Genomic DNA, 20,774 nt, shown 5'->3' on the forward strand with positions numbered 1-20,774 from the left:
GTTTGAAAAATCGATGCGGTTTTCGGCGTAAGACAGTTATCCGTTACGATTGGGTTTGCTTTCAAAAGTTCATAGAATTATGTAGCAAAGTTGTTATGTTGTCTATTAATTTATACACAGTCCTAACACGAGTCAACAAAATAAATGGTATATTTATATGTTTAAAAATAAAATTTTAGTCACAATGAAAGACCTAAACTGGGACTTAAAAATCGAAATTTTAATTTCACTTTTAGATTTATATTACACCGGTTTGTAGAACAGGCAAATTAATTTTCCACGATATATGATTGAGATATAACTTAATATTACAATCATCTATACTGCTTTTTAACTCACAATCATGAGTGTTATATAAGGACACGCACGACTGCAAAACAACTTATTGTTCACTTTGCTTTGACATTCTTTAATCATTATACAATTCCAATATAAAACTGACATTCATATACGACTTAATGTGAACTTTATATTACGATCTTATGTTATCTGGACATTCATCGCTTCGCATACTAGCCCTAATGAAATAATTCGAATAAAAGAAAAAAATGAGCAACTTCCGGTTATCAAAGCAAACAATGATCAAACGCCTAGTTTTATTTCATAATCGGTTGGAAAAATTGTTCATTTCCTGCAAAATTTCAAAAATACTTTATGTATTATGAGGAGCAATTATATTTGTTATGAGACGTACAAGTGCAATGAGCAAAAAAAATTTAAACAAAAATGAAAGTTGAAAACCATCATTCATAATAATAAAATATTGTTTCATTGTTGCAAATGTCGGCTTTTTTTCGCAGTTAAAATATAATTTCACTATAATTTGATTTGTTTAATAATCACCGGTAGATCAAAAGAAAAATTACAGTTTGTTTCGGTTATTCTATTTGAAAACTAGTAATTATAAAAAAACGAGAAGTACTGCCCTCTCATTTTCCTTATGCTAGAGAAGCATAACAAAAGATGCTGATTTCGAACAACTGAAACTGGTGAAGTAGTGGAAACGACCTATAATTTTATGCTATTAAACCAGGAAATATTAAATTAAAAATTAAATTAATGCAAAATTACAGAAAAGCTGAACGCGAGGCTTAAAGAAGCAATAAAAGGTGAAAAAGTAATTTGCAAATAGCCGTATTTAAAGTTGATTTGATACTATGCAATAGTCGTATACTAAACACGCTGTTAGTACCCTAGGTACTTATGATCGATAATTTGGACTATAAATATGTGATTGAACATGTGCTTGACTGCTTGACTGTAGCAGCTTTTCAAATCACATAGTATTGGAGCTTAAGCACCTTCCTAGAGGTTAATGCACAGTAATGTGATATTACAGATCGGACTCGATTATCAGAGTGAAAAACTTTTTTTTTATTTTAAACACGTTTAAAATAAACCATTTAAAAACTTTAATCGAGTCCGATTTGTACCAATAATTGTATTTAAGTCTTGTCACGGTCGCCATGTAATGTTTATCAGGTAAATGAATATGAAACCGGAATTTGCCAGCAGATGGCTCGAATTGTCAACGTAATCCTCATCGTAATGCATTAATACTAATAATTTATTAGCAACATTGCCTTGTATTGACATCCAGTCCAGGATTTTAAATTAAAAACAAAACCAGTTTTCCTCTGCAGCATAGATTTGAACAGCTTTTGAACATGGCGACTTTGCTACCTGGAAAGTACGATTTGCGATCAGCACTGATTTAAAGCTGCGACCATTTAAGGAAAAGCGCTGCAGAATCGAATCGAATGTGCAATTGTGGAAGCTTACGGCGGACATGTTCTTCTTAGAAAATCGCAGTATTTAGACTAATTAAAAAAATTATTTTGACGAAAGACAAAAAGCGTGGAAAACGTCTGAAAAAGTGCGAGGACAATGAACTGCACGCAGTTTAGGACGAAGATGAGCACTAGCCCAGACATAAACTAAAAATGGTGAGCATCCGACCTTTTTGAAGAATGTTTTGGGTTGGAAATCGAGTTATCGTGGGATAAATTTTGTTCCATTTATTCTTTTTTTTCAATCCTCTTGTTTGGAATGAACATGTTCCAATTTTCGTCTTTTCACTTTCTTTTCTCCTGTTGTCGTTTCCAGTTTTCGTCTTTTCCAACTTCTTTTTATCATGTTTCCTTCTCGTTCTTCGTCTTCGTCTGTTCCATTTTTCCTCGTTTAGATGTTTCTTTTGCTTTTTTTTCGTCCCGTTTGACCTGTTTTCCCCGTTTTCCTCATATCCTCCATCTAGCTTTTACTATTCTTTTGTTATAACCTTTGCTTGTTTTTGTTTCGTTTTCCCGTCTTTTTCTTTCCCGTTTTCCCACCTTTTCTGTCACGTTTTTTCTTTTCTGTGCCGTTTTCCCTCTATTTGTCCCATTTTTTCTCCTTTTTCTTTCTTTTCTTTCTATTCACTGTTCTCTTTCTCTCTGTCGTTTTTCCTCTTTTCTTTTCCAATTTTTGTCATTTTCAGTCCTATTCTATTTTTTCGTTACGGTCTATTCCGTTCTTCCTTTTCTTATTATATCAGCCTTTCATGTAACGTTCTGTTTTTGTTTTCTTTTTCCTTTTGGATTCTGTTTGCCTTTTTTCTCTCGATTCTTCGATTTTTCGATTCGATTATTCTTTTTCTGTTCTTGTTTCTCCTGCTTCTGTAGTTTCTCTTTTTCTTTTTCAACCCGTTTTTTCTGCTTTTCTGTCGTCATTTTTCACGTTTTCTTAATCGTTTTTCTTTCTTTTCTCTCATTTTTCTGTTTTTCTCTTTCATTCTGCCTCTTTTTCCAGTCTACTCCTTTATTCTCCTCTCTCGTTATTCTACATTTTTTCTCTTTTTTCTTGTCATGTCTCGTTTTCTCTCTGTCACTTTTATTGTTTTGTTTTCGTTTTCTTTTTATTTCAGTTTTCTCTTTTTTCGCTCTCTCTCTCCCCCGCGTTTTCCTCTTTTTCTATTCCGTTTAGTCAGTTTTTGACAAGATTTTCTTCGTACTCTTTACGGCTTTTTCTCCTTCTATCCCATTTTTTCTTCCTTGCTTCTTTTTCTGGGGAGCAAAATGACGACGAAAAGGCGCCAAAACTGCAACAAAAAAAAGAATTAAAACGGCAGAAAGCTGCTGAAAAAAGGCGACAAACAATGCAAAACCGAGGAACAAACCCATTGTTTGTTGAATGAAAATTTGAAAAATACCATAAAAATACAAAAACAAGATAACGACGAATACGAAGGCAACAAAGAGACGACTGAAAGACGGTCGAAAAAAGAAGCCGAAAAAACAACAATAACAACAACAATAAGATGACGAAAGAACGACGAAAAAGAAGCGGCAAAAACACGACGGAAAAATGACAAAAGGCAAGGAGGCAAAAAGGGCAATGAAAACAAAGCGAAAAACGAAAAAAGTAATAAAAAATAAAAAAACATAAATAAATGCAGACAAGGCCAGTGCTTAGAAATCACATATTTAATTTGTGCAATACGCCTGAATTGATGCAATATACTGCTCAGTCTTGTTCCTTGTTTCTAGTACAGATGAAATGAACTCAGCATTACCTACATGAAATAAACGATTCGAGCAAATCATTTGCATTTATGTTCGTGTTGTTTTCTACATTCATTCATTCATTCTCGACAACAGTGAATGATATCAAATGAGAATCAATCATTCATTTTGAACTGCCGATAATGGTACTCGAAATTATTGCAATTTCGTAAACATTGCTCCGAAGTTTTAACAAATTCCCGTCAGCCAGGTTTTGATTGACTTAAAAATGCAAACAGTTTAAAAACCTAACTTTGAGATATAAAAAATTAGTCAAGAGCAAGAAAATTGGCTGACAGGTTAATCGAGCAATCATTCAGCCCTGCAATGCATAAATGAATTGTTTCGAAGGGTAGAAAACTGAGAAAGACAAACACTGTCATCAGTTTAGTAGTCATGTCCATGGACTGGCTAATAAAAGAATACTACAAGGGGTGGTAAAACTGTAGGCGCTGAATGCGTTTTATATTTGCCTTCATGCGGGGCCATCAGTTTTTTCGAGCACTTGACAAGGCGATGCAGACACAATAAAAAGACGGCAAAACAGCGACAAGAAATGCCGAAAAAGGCTACAAAGGACAACAAAAAGACGTCATCAAACCAAATATGACAGAAAAGACGATAAAAGAAATGACAGCAAATTGCCTACAAGAGATAAAAAGACGATGTAAATATGCTAAATGTTAAAAAGCAGGGAAACCGGCTGACGGACTTTAAAGAGACAACAACAAACGACAAGAAGACGTCAGCGAAAGACGTAAAAGTACACGCAACAAAAAAGACAAAAAGACGAAAAAACTAAATAGCGAAAACTGAAATATGAAAAAGGGAGAATCAAAGACGAACGACGAATCATGAAAGATTAAAAACAAAAATCTGGAGTAAGCCGAATTGAGTAATTTAGGTCAAATATCAAATGTTTTTGAACTGGTTCAAAAAAGTAATAATTTCCTCCAAATAGTTATGCATTATACCAATAAAACAAAGAGTGAGTCTAGGTGGAATGAAACAAGATTCATCCATGTAAAAATAAACTCTAAATAAATTAACAACTTCTTAACAGAACTAACAAACTTTTAAATGAAGCACAAATGTTGTTCAACCTTTCATTTAAATTATAACTATGTTCGAATTTAGTTTCTTTCTTAATTATGAAACAAAATTATAACGCTTTCTGCGGTGATATAAACACAGATGGTTACACTACGGATTGCGCTTCAGTAAAGTCTGGCAACGCTGTTGACAGGGTCTTCAAACTTGTGACGTACGGTAAGTATATTTGTCGTTTTGAGGTAAGTATATTTGTCAGTGTTGCTGATGTTGCTCCGTCATACTTCGGCGCTTCCGCGCTTAATACATGCAACACAGATTATGAACCATATTTTATCGGAAATTGCCAGCACATGCTGCGTGCCAGCTATCATGGCAGTGCGCACATACGATCGCATGCCTTCTGTGTACTGTACTATCAGAACGTCGGAGGTTTGCAGACTACAATCACAATCGGCTGCGTGTACTGGTTAGCTAGTTGCGACGCACTTATCTTTACAGAAACGACTCTCAATCAGGTCTACTCGTTTATCTTCGACCTGATACAAGCTAATGTCGAATGCTACGAACTGTTTAATCAGATATCATTAAATATTCCCTTTCACCGGCTCGGGAATTCACCGTTATTGGCAATTCCGCTTTACAGAACGAGACACGGGTTTAATCATTGTTTTAATTTATCTTTACGATCGCTTAATGACGATTGTAATGTATTTGATTTTACTTCATCCAGAATAGCCTTAGAATAAGAGGATTAAATTAGTTTTCAAATACAGATGTACAGATGGTCGTCCAACGTAGTCGAAGATGGTGAAGTAAAATAAAAATAAAAGTAGTATGAGACAAAAAATTGTGTTCAAAGATAATGACGCGTTTGCGACCACCATTCAAAGCCGAGCAGCTATCAACTCGATCAAACATAATTTACTGGACTTATAAAACTGATGTAGAACATCCCGCATCGGTTTGAAGAAGTAGAATTGTTACAGAAAACGATTCCCATAGCATGAAACTAACGTATCAGTAATATAAGATAAATTAATTACACCAGTCAGTGATGTAAACGAATATGTGTCACTAGATGCGGATAGTAAAAGAAGAAAATGTCGTCAAATTGCTAACCAAGTTGCTCAACTCATTTGATCTGCTCGGATTATTACCGCATAGCTTTCTACAGAAAATTAGATCACCTACTTCTGGGTTGCAGTGAAGCTTGAGATACAGAATAACGTCGAAGCCATAATTATACAAAGAAAAGTAGAGATAAAAACAGTCTCCTTGCCGTGCTGCTCCCCGAACAGATCCAGATAATTAACTAGCATGACAATTCCACCTAATCAATAATGAGGAAGGAAACTAGTAACAACCGAGTGAATATCGAAGATAACACAATAATTAAAAACAACAATGATAATAGTAATTAAAATCATTGCATGATTAATCAAAGCCGGAAAAATTATATTGAGTAATATTAAACAGCGTAATCAGTGGCAAACAATTGCAGCAATAAGACAACAAGCCAAAAAAAATGTTTTCATTGTGAACAACAACAACAAAAAAATATCACAGCCTCTCGAGGGCCCACTGAAATTCATCGAATTAAAAGTAACCGCAAGAAAATGATCACGGAGCTGATGATGATGAGGATGACGATTATAATGATGATGGCGTTGCGAGGTACACTAATTACACTTTGCAGTAAGTTTCGAACAACTGAAAAAAAATGAAGTCTCATTTCAACTGCGCGATTTTGCTTCCTTACTGGCGGTCGTTTGAGGTCATGGAAATCGTAGGCTGGTTGCTGCTGGTGCGGTTGCTACTGGCACGAGAGAAGGTGAGAGTTGAACAGACCCCGTCCCGGTGCGACGATTGCCAATACCGGCAGTACAGACAAGCCACAAACAACTATGCGGTCGAAACAACCAACCTGATCTGCACTGATTCCGGTTCGCGGAACGCAATTAAGCAGTGCACAAAAAGCGCGTTTATTGACGCATTTCCCATGGTCCCCAGTCACTCCGAAAAGATCGTCTTCCAAGCGGATTTTTACAGCATCGTTCGAAGTCTCGTTTTCCATTTCGCTTCACTCGAAATATAGTAGAACTCCGATGACAAAGTTTGGCAAAGTTGTCAGCTTTATTGACCGCAACGGCAGCAACGCGATGGGGTCCCATAAACCGATTGCGGTTAGACTGTTGTTCGGTTGCTGGTGATCTCCGTCTCGGCCACCTCACCCACTGATAGCTCTGTTTTCATTTTCGATGCATGTGAAAATATGGCTTCCCAACTGTGGCAATTGAAAAGCCATTCGTTGCATGCAGTTTAAAGCCAAATGAAAGTAGCAGCTCAAGTGCCGCAGTCTGTCGTCAGTGAGTGGAAACGAAACGAACTGCAACACCATTGTGTATTTATTTTCAATGCCCCTCGAATTAAATATCATATGAACCTTTTTTGCTCTCCTGTCACTGAGCTGAGAATACATTGCGGGAGACAGACAAACCGGAAAACTGAATTTCGATGTGGATTACCGCAGCGGATTTATTTCTGCGCAGACAACAAGCACGCCCTTTTTATATTTCCGCACTGGCGGCAGAGAAATTAATACACTGTAGGAAAACTTTCCAAATTTAGTTGCCGGGTAATTTCCGCATGAATGAACATGTATATGAAACTTTTCTCAGTGCTTATTAAAGTGACAGCATACGATTCGGTAACAGATAAAAACAAACACGATCCAAAATGAGCTCAGCCAGCCAGACAGACAGACAGACAGCGACGGTGGGAAAGAAGCCATGCCCGAAAAAGGGCTTCACTGACAAACGTGGAGGAAATATCATCCGGACAGGGAGAAATTAAACTTCATAAACATATTTACATTTTGATTGTTTTTCCCCCAGTAGTGGCCAGTGCACCTAGGGAAAGATACAAAGAAATCGAAAATGCCTACGAGCAAAGAGTGCCGTCCAGCGGGGGCCGACCACAATCGCAGCTCAAATGGCGCACCGCCCAGCACAGCAGCGCAGCGGGGCCGAGAGAGATTCAATGGATGAAAAATTTCTACATTTGTATCACCACATTTAACACAAAAAGACAAAAAAGGCTCGACGACCACTTTCGGTTTCGAGCGAGCGGTGGGCGATTGCGGCTGCCGCTGGCTGGACCAAAACATCGATTCGTTACCAACCAAACTAGGTATACGTAAGCAAGCTCAGAAACAATCGCCGATGCCGATGCCGATGCCGCTGCCGCCCCGGAGAAAGTGGCTATCGGATCGGCCCAGCCGTTCGATCAATTACGTAACGGCCGGTTCGGTTAAATGGCTCGGTTAGCGCGGGCTTGCACCGTACGCTGGGGTATGTTTATTCGTTGTTGGCTGGTCTTCTAGCTGATCAGTTGAAACGATCTAACAGACACGATAATGGTAGCGGAAAATTATAATTCTTTCTAAAACCATTCTTGTTATGACAATTCTCTGCATTCCCAATTGTCACATTTAACTAAAGTTTTGATTCAATGTTCGCTTTTGGAGCATGTGGGTGGTAAAACCACAAGCAAATACTGTTTAATATTCATAGCATATGTTCATTCGACGTCAATAATTGAAAATCATCACGCGATGTTTAAACAATAACCCTTCTTCAAAAGCTCATTTAAATCCAATTCACCTCGAAATGGCTTTCCATCAACATCACCGAATCGGGTGTCAATGTCATTTTCAGTTCTCTTTATCGCTCCATTTGGCTTTCCGCTGTCAAATATTGAATAACAGATTCGGAGCTTTAAATGAAAGTGAATTAAATTCGAGATGTTATTCCGGCAGAGCACCCGCCTGTTTATTCGAGTCAATATCAATCAATTACAATTGGACATTTAAGGAAAAATTTATCCGCATCGATAAGTTTTAACATTTTTTCGTGCACTAATTGAAACTATGTGGTGTTGTAGTGAAAAACAATCGCCTGCGTGAAAGTACCTTTATATTGGGCCCCCACACACCACCAAAAGGGCACAATATAGTTTAACACAATACCTCTAGTTATCATGCTCGAAATCTGTACGATTTGCATTGCGTGCTAAAATTTGACTTCAAAAACCACTCCGACGCTGCGCCTCAAATAAAAAAATAGTTGTAAAAGCAATAAGTCACTTTAAAAGAACCCGAGAATTATCGAAACAAAAGTTAAACTGGTCCATCAAGTTGGAACGTGTTTCGATGATCAATTATTTTGGTCGTTTTTTATCACCGTGCAATTTTCTTATCAGATTTAAATGGACTCTTTCGGTGAATTATTAAATTAACTTAATATTGTTGACGTTTCAGCTTTATTCAGCTAAATAAAGTAAGCGGGAAAGTTAACAATACTAAGTTAATTTAATAATTCACCGAAAAGAGCAAATTTAAATCTGATAAAATGATCACTTATGTGCGAAAACAACAGCCCAAAAAAATTTCCGTTTTTAGAAAAATATTAAAAACTAGAGGACCCGGCACGCGTTGCTACGCCATCCTAAAAAGGGATAGATGCATAATACTGAACATTTGCTTAATTGTAATCTTGCAACAAAAAGCTTTCTTTTTGACAAACCAAATTCCTATATCCCTATATCATACTGCAAATTACTAATCGCAGGTAACAATTTGGGTTTTAAAAAAACTTGCCTCCAAAAACCCCCACATGCCACATATGTTTCCCTTCGTTTGAATAGTTCTCGAGTTATGCAGAAATTCGTGTTTTATTTGTATTGGAGCCCCCCTTCAAGAGGGGCGAGAAGTCTCAATCCGGCATAGAAAAAAAATCTGCCTCCAGTAACCCCCACATGCCAAATTTCGCTTCATTTGCTTGATTAATAGCCAAGTTATGAGGAAAATTGTGTTTTATTTTGTATGGGAGTCCACCCTCTTAGAGGAAGAAGGGGTCTCAATCTACAATAGAAAAAATTTCTGTCTGCAAAAACCTTTACATGCCAAATTTGATTCCATTTGCTTGATTAGTTCCCGAGTTATGCAGCATTTTGTGTTTCATTTGTATGGAAGCCCCACCGTTCTAGAGGGGGAGGGGTCTCAAACCACCGGTTCTATACACCAGATAAATCGGGCATATCTTGCCTGTACATTTATACCCATTTAGCCGAAAAATATTTCGGAACTTACATTTAGGGTATGTTGCTGCTTCGTCGTAATTGCCCATTCCCGTCCTATCCAACACCAATTAATAAAAATATCAGCATTTTCATGACACACAATGCAAAACTAGTTATTCCCTAATATTTTAGTTTGTTGTCTATCATACGCGATCAATCATAGTGAGCTGAGATCTATTTAAATGATTTTTATCATTAAAGAAGCCCTACCAGCCAAATTTCCTACGTTTTTTCGTGCGACGAAGAAGAAAATGTCGACTAATCGTTTTAATTTCCGTCATTCATAAATGAAAATAACTCACGCAAGGCATCGTCGTTATTCTACAGCCAGGAAAACTTGCCTGACTTTTTGCAGAAATTTGGCAGAATAACATTTGTCATGCCGTCCTACACAAATACATGCGCGTTAGCTTCGTAAACATTGTTGTGATTTTTAGTGCGGACGATGAAAAATTTTGATGGACTTATTTTAAAACGGTACGACGAATTCAAGAAATAAAGTCAGTTGCGTAATTTGAATAATATGCTTTAAGCGATTATTAACGCTTTTCAGTGATTTCAAAGTTCACGGATCGGAAGGTAAGTGTGTTTTAGTCAAATCAGCAAAAGAACTTTTGGAGTATTCAATAAATCCATCCAACAAATGATAAAAATATGAATGGCTTTACTTACTACGACGGGAATTAGAAATCAATGGAACAATTTTTTATGCTCCAGCGGGAGCTCGTCATACAAAAATTTACTTCGTCATAAGCAAGATTTCTTTCGTTTATCATGGACAGACAGCAATTATCTACAAAAATCTATGCATGTACACTCAAGTCGCTTTTTACGCGAAGAATACATCTCGCGTAAATTCAGAAATTCGCGTAAAAAAACCGCGTAAATTCCAAAATTCGCGTCAAAAAACCAAAATTTCGCGTAAAAAAAACTTTGTGGATTTCAACACTACGTGAAAAATAGACGTTTTGAGCACATCCGCGTAAATTGCGAAAATCGCGTAAAAAACTGCGTAAATTCGCGCAAAAAACCGCGTTAATTCCGAAAATCGCGCAAAAAACCGCGTAAATTCCGAAATTCACGTAAAAAAAAACGCGTAAATTCCGAAAATCGCGTTAAAGAACCGCGTGAATTCCGAAATTCGCGTAAAAGTAGTCGCGTAAAAAACCTCGTGAATTCCGAAATTCGCGTAAAAATACCGCGTAAAAAGCGACTTCAGTGTATTCTTTGAGCCGTGTGCAAGAGCTACCTAAATACTATAAAAAAGTGGAAATAGTTTGAATCACAGCTCAAAATTTCAAGTAGTTACTCCGAGCGATAGCAGATTCTCTTCGTCATACTCAAAACTGGTAGAAAAACCAAGAGGACTTCTATTTTTTGAACAAATTGTGAAAAATAGTAATTTTCTAACTTATTCTTTTTCTCGATAACGAAAAGAAAATCCATAAATATCAATACAAGGTTAGTTTGAAAGTAATTCGCATCAAAATTGGCTATAATGCTGGTTTGTTGTCTATATGTCTGGAAAGTGGACGAAGAGCCACCGTAGACGAACCCATACAGGACCCTATTATCTCGTGTCTTAACTCATCACCTTAAAATCATTACTTTTTGTGGTTCGAAAAGCAATTTTAATTGCCATTTAGTGTTAAATTTAAATCTCCATCTAAAACCCATACAACATATCGAATCATAACATAACAATCATAACAGTTAACCTGGCAGATTTCAGTTGAATTTCTGAGTGTCTGATTACTGGAAAAATCAATACAAGACATCCAAGCGTTAACCAGCAGAGCACACACCTGCCATTTTGGACAACACAATAATTGGAATATGGCGGAGGATGGTTTTGTTTCGAATACCTAACTATCCGACATGCGCTGCCGTAGCCTAGCGGGCCCAAACAAGAATGACAGCTAAACTGTTTGTACAATGTCAACAAGCTCTCTTTTCCTCTAACAAAACGAGTCAATCGAGCTCGTTTGAATATACAGAAAAGCTGTTTAGACACATTCCAGCGTTACAGGACACAATTAGCAGTCGTTTTTACTATGTAAATTGGCTCTTCTTTCACCAATTTTTTAGCAAATAGCTTGTAAAACTGGTGACCAAAGAGAGCTTTACTTTCAGTTGTATGCCAGGAATTTGGTTCAAAACTAACTGATTTACGTGATGGCCATAGTGTCTCTTAACGCTGGATTGTGTCTTTAGTGTTTACTACCTGAACTACCAGAAATGCTACAACAGCAACAACAACAAACAACAAAATTTATATAGCTTGCTTGATTAAAAGCCATCGAGGCTGAATAAAAGCTAATTAATATTTGATTAATGAGTATACAATAAACATTGATAAATTGGATATAAGTGCTGTTAATGACTTTTAATGCCATAATGAAATAACGACTGCCCTGCCTTTCTAAACGTGCTGAACAGCTGGATGTGGTATACTGTCGCATAGTTGGACCGATTCAAACAAAAAATAAGACGTAACTACTAGGATCAAAACCTTGAGACATAGAATGATAATTGCTTCAGAAATTGCTTCTACATTTAAAAATCACTTCCTAGCTGTTGAAAAATATTTTGGCATTAGGGGGCCACTACGCAGATACACAAAATATTTCAAATCTAAAATGATTATTATGTTGTTTCAAAATTTGTAGATAAAATAGTTTGAATAAACTTTGTTGAATACTGAAAATTTCTATCTTTACCACAAGATTTTGTAGACCTTACGACCTTACGGGTAAACAACTTTTCGTACGACTTGGTATCTACCGGTGCGCGTTTACAAATAGTTCAGATGTACCACAGGGTAGCAATTTGGGCCACTGCTATTCTGTATATACATAAACGACACCGCGTTATTACTCTACAGAGGTGGAAGACTTTTTTCGCTGATGACCTTAAAATCTAACTTGTAATCAGACGGATTGAGCGCACTGCAGAATGTTACAGGAGCTTCTGAGTTTGTTTAGTGAGTAGTGTGTGAGGAATCGAATGTTATTGAGCGTGGAGAAATATTATGTAATCAGCTTTCATTACACTAGAAGCGCAATAGAATTTGATTACGAAATTCCCGGAGTTATAATTGCCATAATTGACAAGTCCAGTCGCAGCCCAGTTGAAAGCGCTAGTGAAGTGTTAGATTATAGTCCTTTAACCAGCTTGGGTCGTGACTTCTGCGGGGTTGGGATTTGAGCCCGGGTCCTTGGCGTAAGGGGCGTGAATGCTAACAACTACGCCGGGACTGACCCCTTTTGAGCTCATTTAATGGGCGGCAAATAAGTTTTTATGCTGTTTAATTAGCCTTTGCATTGGTTTTTGGGAATAATAGGGCAAAATGGACATCTTCCCATTGCTTGCACAAGATTGGACTATCACTAATCGTTTCCTTGCAATTTTTACATAGGAATAGATATCTTGTAAGATTCCAAACCAGCGGCTTCTAATTATAGAATTTGGAAAAGTTACTATAAAAGTAACCCTTCAGAAACGATACTTTTGGTGCACCAGCGTTGTAATAAGTATTGAACTCTGAAAATTATAATTAAAAAATATCACATTAATTAATTAATTTTCTTTATTAATGAGACTTTTAGCCAGCCAAATAAATGCTCATTATATCACACTCTATAATAGTAAAGCAACCAGGCATAAAATAGACCCACCGTGCACTGTGCCTCACAATCAGGGCTTGAAAAGGGATCACAATTTGACCATGACTGCGTGAATGCGAACGCTTTCTGCATTCAACTTGCGCTTCACACGCGCTGCCACGTGCGAAGGCTGCAGCCTACAATCCACGTGGCCTCCCAAGAGAAGCCAATAGTCGTTCTCCCGCTTTGCGTTCATATTGAAGAGTGTAAATTGCAAGCAGACTGGAAGCATAAGGTTGCTCTCTTTGTCTCTTTATTTCTCTTTTTGTCTCTAAATCGACTACCCACAGTTTGTCGCTCAGCGTCGGTTCGACACAGGTAAAATGTTTGTTTGTGCGTTTGTGTTTTGTAGTATTGAAACAAACGATAGCGCGTTAGTGACAATCAATCGACTGTTTTGTAGTCATTCACTGCTCCAAACAGTAAAGCAAACTTGATCGAAACGAAAATGTAACAAAAATCAGAACGCAATCGTTTTGCTGTACAATAAGAAGTATGGCTACGCCAACCGGTGGTCGTATAGGGCTTTTGCTACACACACATGCAAGACATCTGTTGGGCACACATTGCATATTTTCCTATTCAATGCAGCAAAAACGTGCTGGATAAAATTATCATTTTTTCTAAAATTATTCATCATTTTAAAGCAACTAATAGTCAAAATAACCGACAAATGTTCCCTGAGCAGTCAGCATATATGACTTTTGGTAACTAGGGTTTCGGTGAATTCGCGTTAAATCGGTGTCCCAAATATACTGATTTTTGAAGCAGAATACGGCATAGGCCAAGTTGAAAGTAACGGAATATAAAATTGGTTTTAGCATAATAAATTGCTTTCTTAGCCGAAAGCAACTACTGGCTATTGATATTTGTTTAGTTTTATCCCGCTAACATAGGTCATAGTTACATTTTTGATCATTGCTACCGCGTCTTAGGTTATTTGTTGAAAATAATTTTTTTATTTAGTAAACAGATGTATTACCTTGCCATATGTATGAAGCAATTTGTAATTTCTGTTTTAAATAAAGAAAATAAATCATTTAAAAAATTTTGCTCTTCCCAGCCCGTGTGTTTTATATGGAGCTGTCACTTTTGCCTGCCCAACAGATCTCCAATACATATGCACTCTGCAAACACCCTATTATGAATCGTATTCCGTGATATCGTATTCTACCACTAAAAGGCCGGAATGAATTTGATTGCGCGGTGGTGTGACTACGGTGGTCAGTTCAAGCCCTGTTCACAACCTCTTCTCTAGCAGTTTCTATCCCTACCTCCTCATGGAACCAACCGAGACACGAGCAATCTAAGTAGAGATCCAAGTATCCAAACCGGTGGAAACTAAAGCTATATGCTATAGAGAAGGAAGCACTCGTGTGAATGTTGAGTATAAGCAGTAGCCTTGCCAACCATGATCAGCCGTTTCCGCATCAGGGGCGGCTTTTCACGGCTCGACGTTCAATAACCTAGAGAAGGCCTGCACTCCAGGTTAGGAGTGGCTCACGACTGCGTTCGATCCGTAGCGGGGGCAAAAAAGTTAAGAAACGTGATGTCTCGGCACTAAAGGTAAGATGGCAGCCTCATCGCATGATTCGGTAGTGTGGCTCTAGTAAGGCAACCTACCTAAGCCAAACTCCTACGATCATTCAGGTAATCACGGATCGGAATGTAGATCGCTGGTCACAGATGGCGACCGGGGGCTGTGCGAACAGCTTGAGTCCAGCAAACTCCGCATAGTAGCTCTATAAAATCTATAAAAGCTCTATAAAACAGGTTTAAAAGATCCACAGCGGAAACACCCAGTTTTACCAGAGCGGTGGCACTAACAGCAAACTAGGAATAGTCTTTATGGTGTTGGGTAGAATGCAGTATGGCTTGATTGGAGATTGAAAGGTGATCAACGACAGGGTAAATCTATTGAAGATAGCCGTTTCTTTAACTACACCATCGTTAACGTGCACTGTCCACACAAAAGTAGACTCGACGAGCATTCTACGCGTGACTGGCGGCAACGTACGACAACTATTCGCTACGGAATATCAACATCGAAGATATTGACACCCAGGTCGGTAGGAAAGAAATGTATAGACCGGTAATACCCCATGCTATGGTAATACACCGATAACGGACGATAACGGCCAACACTGTATAACCTTCGCAGCTTCTCAAGGACTACTGCTCCGAGGCGCATTCTTCCCACGCAAAGGTATCCATTAAACCAACGAACCGCTGGCAACGGCTCTACACTGTGGTATTTCCTAGATTTAGGAGGACGAGAAGCTACCGGAGGAATGCATAGAGTCATTTCTCCCATCTACAAAAATGGTGATAGACTCGACTGCTGCAGTTTTCGCGGTATAACACTGACAAACACCGCCTATATGGTACAATCCCAGAGCTGGCTATCACCAACAGCTCAAAGTATTGCAGGAAATTATCGGACGAGCTTTACGGAGCCTCGCGACACTACGGACTAAATTTTTACCATTGGACAGATCCTGCAGAAATGTTGGGAGTACACGGTGCCCACGCATCTCGTCTTAATTGACTTAAAAGCAGCATGCGATACAGTCGATCGAGACCTGCTATGTCTAAAGCTAATGCTCGAACACGGCTTTCTGGACGTTACACATGCGAATAATCAGAGTTATGGGCATCTCGGTGTCACTGTCGTGTCCCTTAGAAACGTGCCGGGGGGTAAGACAAGGTGACAACTTATCTTGCAAGCTATTCAACGTCGCTCTTGAGGGAGTGATCTGACGAGCGGACATCAAAACGAAAGGCACGAGTTTCAACAAAAGTAGCCAACTCTTAGGTTTTACAAATGACTTTGATAACTTTGCCAGGAACTTTGCAACGGCGAAGGCAATCCACGCCAAAGTCTAGGATTCGGCGAGGATTGCTAAAAACAAATGCGTCGAAGACCAAATGCACGACAGGAAGAGGCTCAAAGAATATAAATGCGCGCCTCCCATGGACGGTAACCGTTGACGGAGACGAACTAGAAGTGGTAGATGAGTTCGTGTATTTGGGATTGCTGATGATCGCGGACAACAACGCTAGTAAGGAGATCCAGCGACGCATTCAAGCGGGAAATCGGGCCTACTTTTCCCTCCGCAAAACGCTGTAATCAAGAATCATAAACCTCCGTATGATGCTGGTAATGTGCAAAACCCTCATTAAACCTATACTTCTTCATCGACTTGAAACTGTGCCGTTGCTCACAGAGGACATACACGGCACTGATTCCGATCGTACATTTGGTGAAAGCCGGTAAACTATGATAGCTCGAACAGGTCGTAAGGATGCCGTCTTTTAAAGTCTTTGGGCTGCCGGCCAGCTTCATTACTTTAATCTGAAACCATTTTATTCCTCAAAACCTATGTTTTTTGGAATAGACCAATCTCGTGTTTTAGTTTTAGGGAGGTTAATTGAAGCAAAGTTTGATAAGTTATCTACCGCTCCTTTTTTATCTAAGCTGGAAGATCCGCGGATTGAACCGAGTTTTAAACGGAGTCATTTATAACCAAATTTTGGATCACCGGAGTAGTGCCATCGAGGGATTGTCTGCATAGATAAGATACTGTAACTCCATAAAAAGATACCAGCAACGTAATATAAATGAACTAGATAACCTAAAGGGTATCCAAGATAATAAATAAGACGAGATCTCAACGAAGGAATAGATTTTCAATAGATCGATTAAAACCTAAACTTCAGGAACAATACCACCACAGTGTAACGTACATCACACATTTTTCTTAATGGGTCTCTGAAACCATTTAAGTATTGCTAGACCATTTCAGAAACAAAAATGTTGTTTTAAGTGTGAAAAATGTGTCAAGCTCGCAACTCTGATCAGCCGCCGTTTACTAGCCGTTTCCATTTGATCATTACTTCTGTGAGCAGATGAGTTTTAAATACAATAAAAAATACTACCATAGTCTTTAAAATTTAACTACCTCCTATCGTTTTACATTCTTTCTGTTTATTGAACTTCCGCTTCAGTGAACTCGAAGGACTGTAAAAAAACGCAAGATAAATGCTGCATAACAGTGTTAAATAACATACCCCAAGCACTAAATCATCCCGATAGTCTATCAACTTTTAAGAAATAATATTGAAGGCTGAAGCGTAGATATGCAGTTAACAAATAATCATTACCTAAGTACGTACATGATAGACAAATAATTGTTGTTTCATGAGAAAGGTACACACTGGAAACTGGTTTTTTTTTCGATCCCTTACGATTCCCCGAGCGATAATAAAAAAAACATGTCGTTCATATGTAATCATAAAATTCTTTCTGAATCATAAATGTTTTTACGCTCTTCCGAACGACTGTCTTCCATTGAACCTTGATTGCAGTTCCATCGATCTAATCGTTTTCGTATTGAATCATCAATTGATAGTTACCAGTTTCAGCCTCGGCGTATCCTACTCGGCAGCTCGATAGCTGGGTCTACACTTACAAACAAACTGCTCGTTAATTTAAGTTAATTGAAGTAATCATTCACGGGTTCAGCAATCCAACCGTAATCGTACTAATGAAACCAATTTTTTCGGTATCTCCTCAATCATAGGCTGCAGCAGATATGAAACTCGACTCATTCATTACGTCCAAATTAGAGTAGGCAACTATCGCGAAACCTCTTCTGAACCGCAAAAATCCGGTTCATTAGCGATCCGCCGAAGCCGGATCGAAAAAGTGAAAATTATAACCAATCACACTTTTCGACCAAAACAAACAAAATCTTTATCAACGTGATCACCACTTATCGTTGTTCAAATCGCACACACAGGAGACCAAGCGCGATGGCACCCCGGAGAATAAGGTCAAAACTTTCACCTTCGTTTAAGCCACTACTGCCACGGTATCCAACCCGGTCGGCCGGTTTGGATGCTGCCGAGAGACGATCAATGACCACCGAACCGACGACGACAGACCGCACCGACCGACCGACCGACCGGGCGGGCTGACTCTCTCCAAATTTCTATCTTTCTCTCTGTCTCTATCTCTGTGTAGGTATATACGGGGCTTCCTTCCTATCCGAATCAACCCCCTAGTAGCGGCAGCGATCGGGCCCATCATCGGCCGGACCGATGCTGGTGGTCATTCACACGAGCAAAAGAAAACCCGCCATAGCGTAACATATTTGCACATATTTACTAGCCAACAACACTTGACTCGCCGCGCCAGCCGTGGTGGGTTGCTGCAGCACTGCACTCGGTACGGCGGGGCGAAGCGGATTTTAAAACCTGTTTTGTGACGAAGTGATCTCCCGAACCCTTACCAGCGGTTTCTACCTACCTGAAAGTGTCGATTCTGCTCGATGGACGATATCCGGCCGCCGCTGGACGAGGTTGGTGTCGATGAGGTCTCCGACTCGGCCTTCCGGACGAATTTTAGCATCTCCTGCTGCTGCTGTTGTTGTTGTTGTTGTTGTTGTTGTTGTTGCTGATGCTGTTGCTGTTGCTGCTGCTGATGTTGATTTGGGTGTTGCTGCTGATGTTGACCGTTGGTCGAAACGGATGGTGGTGGAACGGAGGGGGCCTGCTGGCTGGGAGGTTGGTGGTGATGGACGATTGCAGTGGTTTGTTGGATGTGACCCTGGGATTGAGAGGACGGTTGCCCGTTTGGTTGCGGGGATGGCTGTTTTTGTTTGGGACCAAGGTGCTGTTGAAGGGAACGAGTCGAGCTGGTGGTGGTCTGATCCTCGGAGGAAGATTCGGAACTGAGCCGTGGATGCGGAGGTGGAAGATGAAGGGCAGGTTGCTGGAGATGACTCGGTTGATGGATGCTAGCGGCGGGTAGGTGGTGTTGGTTGGAGAATCGAAGATGCGATCGAGGAATCGCCAACCGGGATGGGTTCAATTGATGTTTAAGGTTTTCCGGCAGATAAAGGCCGCTCGATTTCGGGATTTCGGGCGGGAATTTAATGTGATGATGCGAGCCTCCGTTAAGTTCTGACGGGTACGCTATGATAGGAACTGTGGAAGACCGGGCCAATGGCGGCGCACCACCGTTGTGATTGTAATGCTTTAGAATGCCTCCCGGGGGCTGCGGTGGAGGCTGATATCGAGGCGGGATGTGAGATCCCGCTTGCTGCTGCTGCTGCTGGGACACCTGTTTCTGGAGTACTTGTTGAGACTGAACTGGTTTCGTTCCACCGTTCACTACCGATGGACCTGTAACTGTCGAACTTTGCTGTGCACTGCTGGCTGCTGCCACCGATGAAACCGGCGGTGGTTGCTTCAATTTGGTTTTCTGTAATTGGGGCTGTTTGTTGCTTGTCAGACCGATAACATTTCCAGATAGCTTCAGGTTATTACTATTTGTTGACATGACTACGAGAATGCTGTGTGTTATGGGAGCGGAATGTGTTGAGCGACGTTCTTGTCGCTTGGCGATTGGTTACTGTCGTTGCTTTCAAGGCACGTTAATTACTTAACTTCACTTCAAGCTGGAAAAGGTATTCCCTCTCTTTCTCTTTATCTACGGATATCGATTGCAACACTACTGTCGTAAGTCGAAGACACATGCACAGAACAAAAACTACACATTCACTCTCAACTCAACATTAATGTGGTCGTCTAAAGGCACTTAAATGAATAGATTGAAATACCACATCTTTTTTCTATGGCTTCTACCAAACCGTCGCTTTTTCTTCTCGAGCATCACATTCTTTATATTCCACCGCGTAAGGGCCCACAAATAGCTTTCTTATCATACTTCAGCCGTTGCTTATCCCGAAAAGCTATTCTGTCATCTTTCGCTGCGGCACTATAGCGTTGGCTCACTCATCGGCGCTTGGCATTTTCCGCTCCTATTAAGTTACTCACTGCTGGTAAAGTAATTTTTTATCACTTCGTACCATTATGGTTCATTATCTTCCGGCACTTTTGAAAAACCCGGTGGATATCGAATCCATTCCAGAAGGAGCGCTCGCTCGCACCACTACACAGTGAGAGTTTCCCTGTCCGGTTCAGCCCAGCACACCTAAAGCACTGACCGTGGCACCTTGCTGGCAGTCGACGTTGCCCGAGTATCCAAGACCGGTCTTGCTGACTAGCACTCGAAAACCGACTCGCTGATGTAGAGCGTCGTCACGCCGGCGTGCCAAAAAAAGTCGTTGAAGTCTTTAAATTTGAACTCGAAGCAAATCTGGAAGAAAAGAGATGGAGAAAAGAAAACAGCGGTTGAGTAAAAAAACATGCTCGTTGCAATTCGAACTTAACGAAAGCTGACCCGGTCGGAACTTGAAACTTTTCCGTCCGGCGACGACCGACGGCCAGAGACCCTGCGAAGGGACAACGACGCGGGAGAAAGGAAAAACTTGATTTTGCGCGCTTTGCCTCCCCATTCACTCGCGCGGTC

At 39.8% G+C, this 20,774-nt stretch overlaps 1 protein-coding gene across 1 annotated transcript in view; it reads right to left on the reverse strand.

The window, feature by feature from the left end:
- LOC128743527 (coiled-coil domain-containing protein 85C) overlaps positions 1-19,742 on the reverse strand; it is a 64,561-nt gene extending 44,819 nt beyond the window's left edge. Inside the window, exon 1 of the mRNA XM_053840123.1 lies at positions 18,708-19,742. Coding sequence (XP_053696098.1) covers positions 18,708-19,742 — 1,035 coding nt within the window. The remainder of the gene's footprint in view (positions 1-18,707) is intronic.
- Positions 19,743-20,774: the final 1,032 nt, after the last annotated feature.

Source organism: Sabethes cyaneus, chromosome 3, assembly GCF_943734655.1.
Source record: "Sabethes cyaneus chromosome 3, idSabCyanKW18_F2, whole genome shotgun sequence".
Taxonomy (NCBI): domain Eukaryota; kingdom Metazoa; phylum Arthropoda; class Insecta; order Diptera; family Culicidae; genus Sabethes; species Sabethes cyaneus.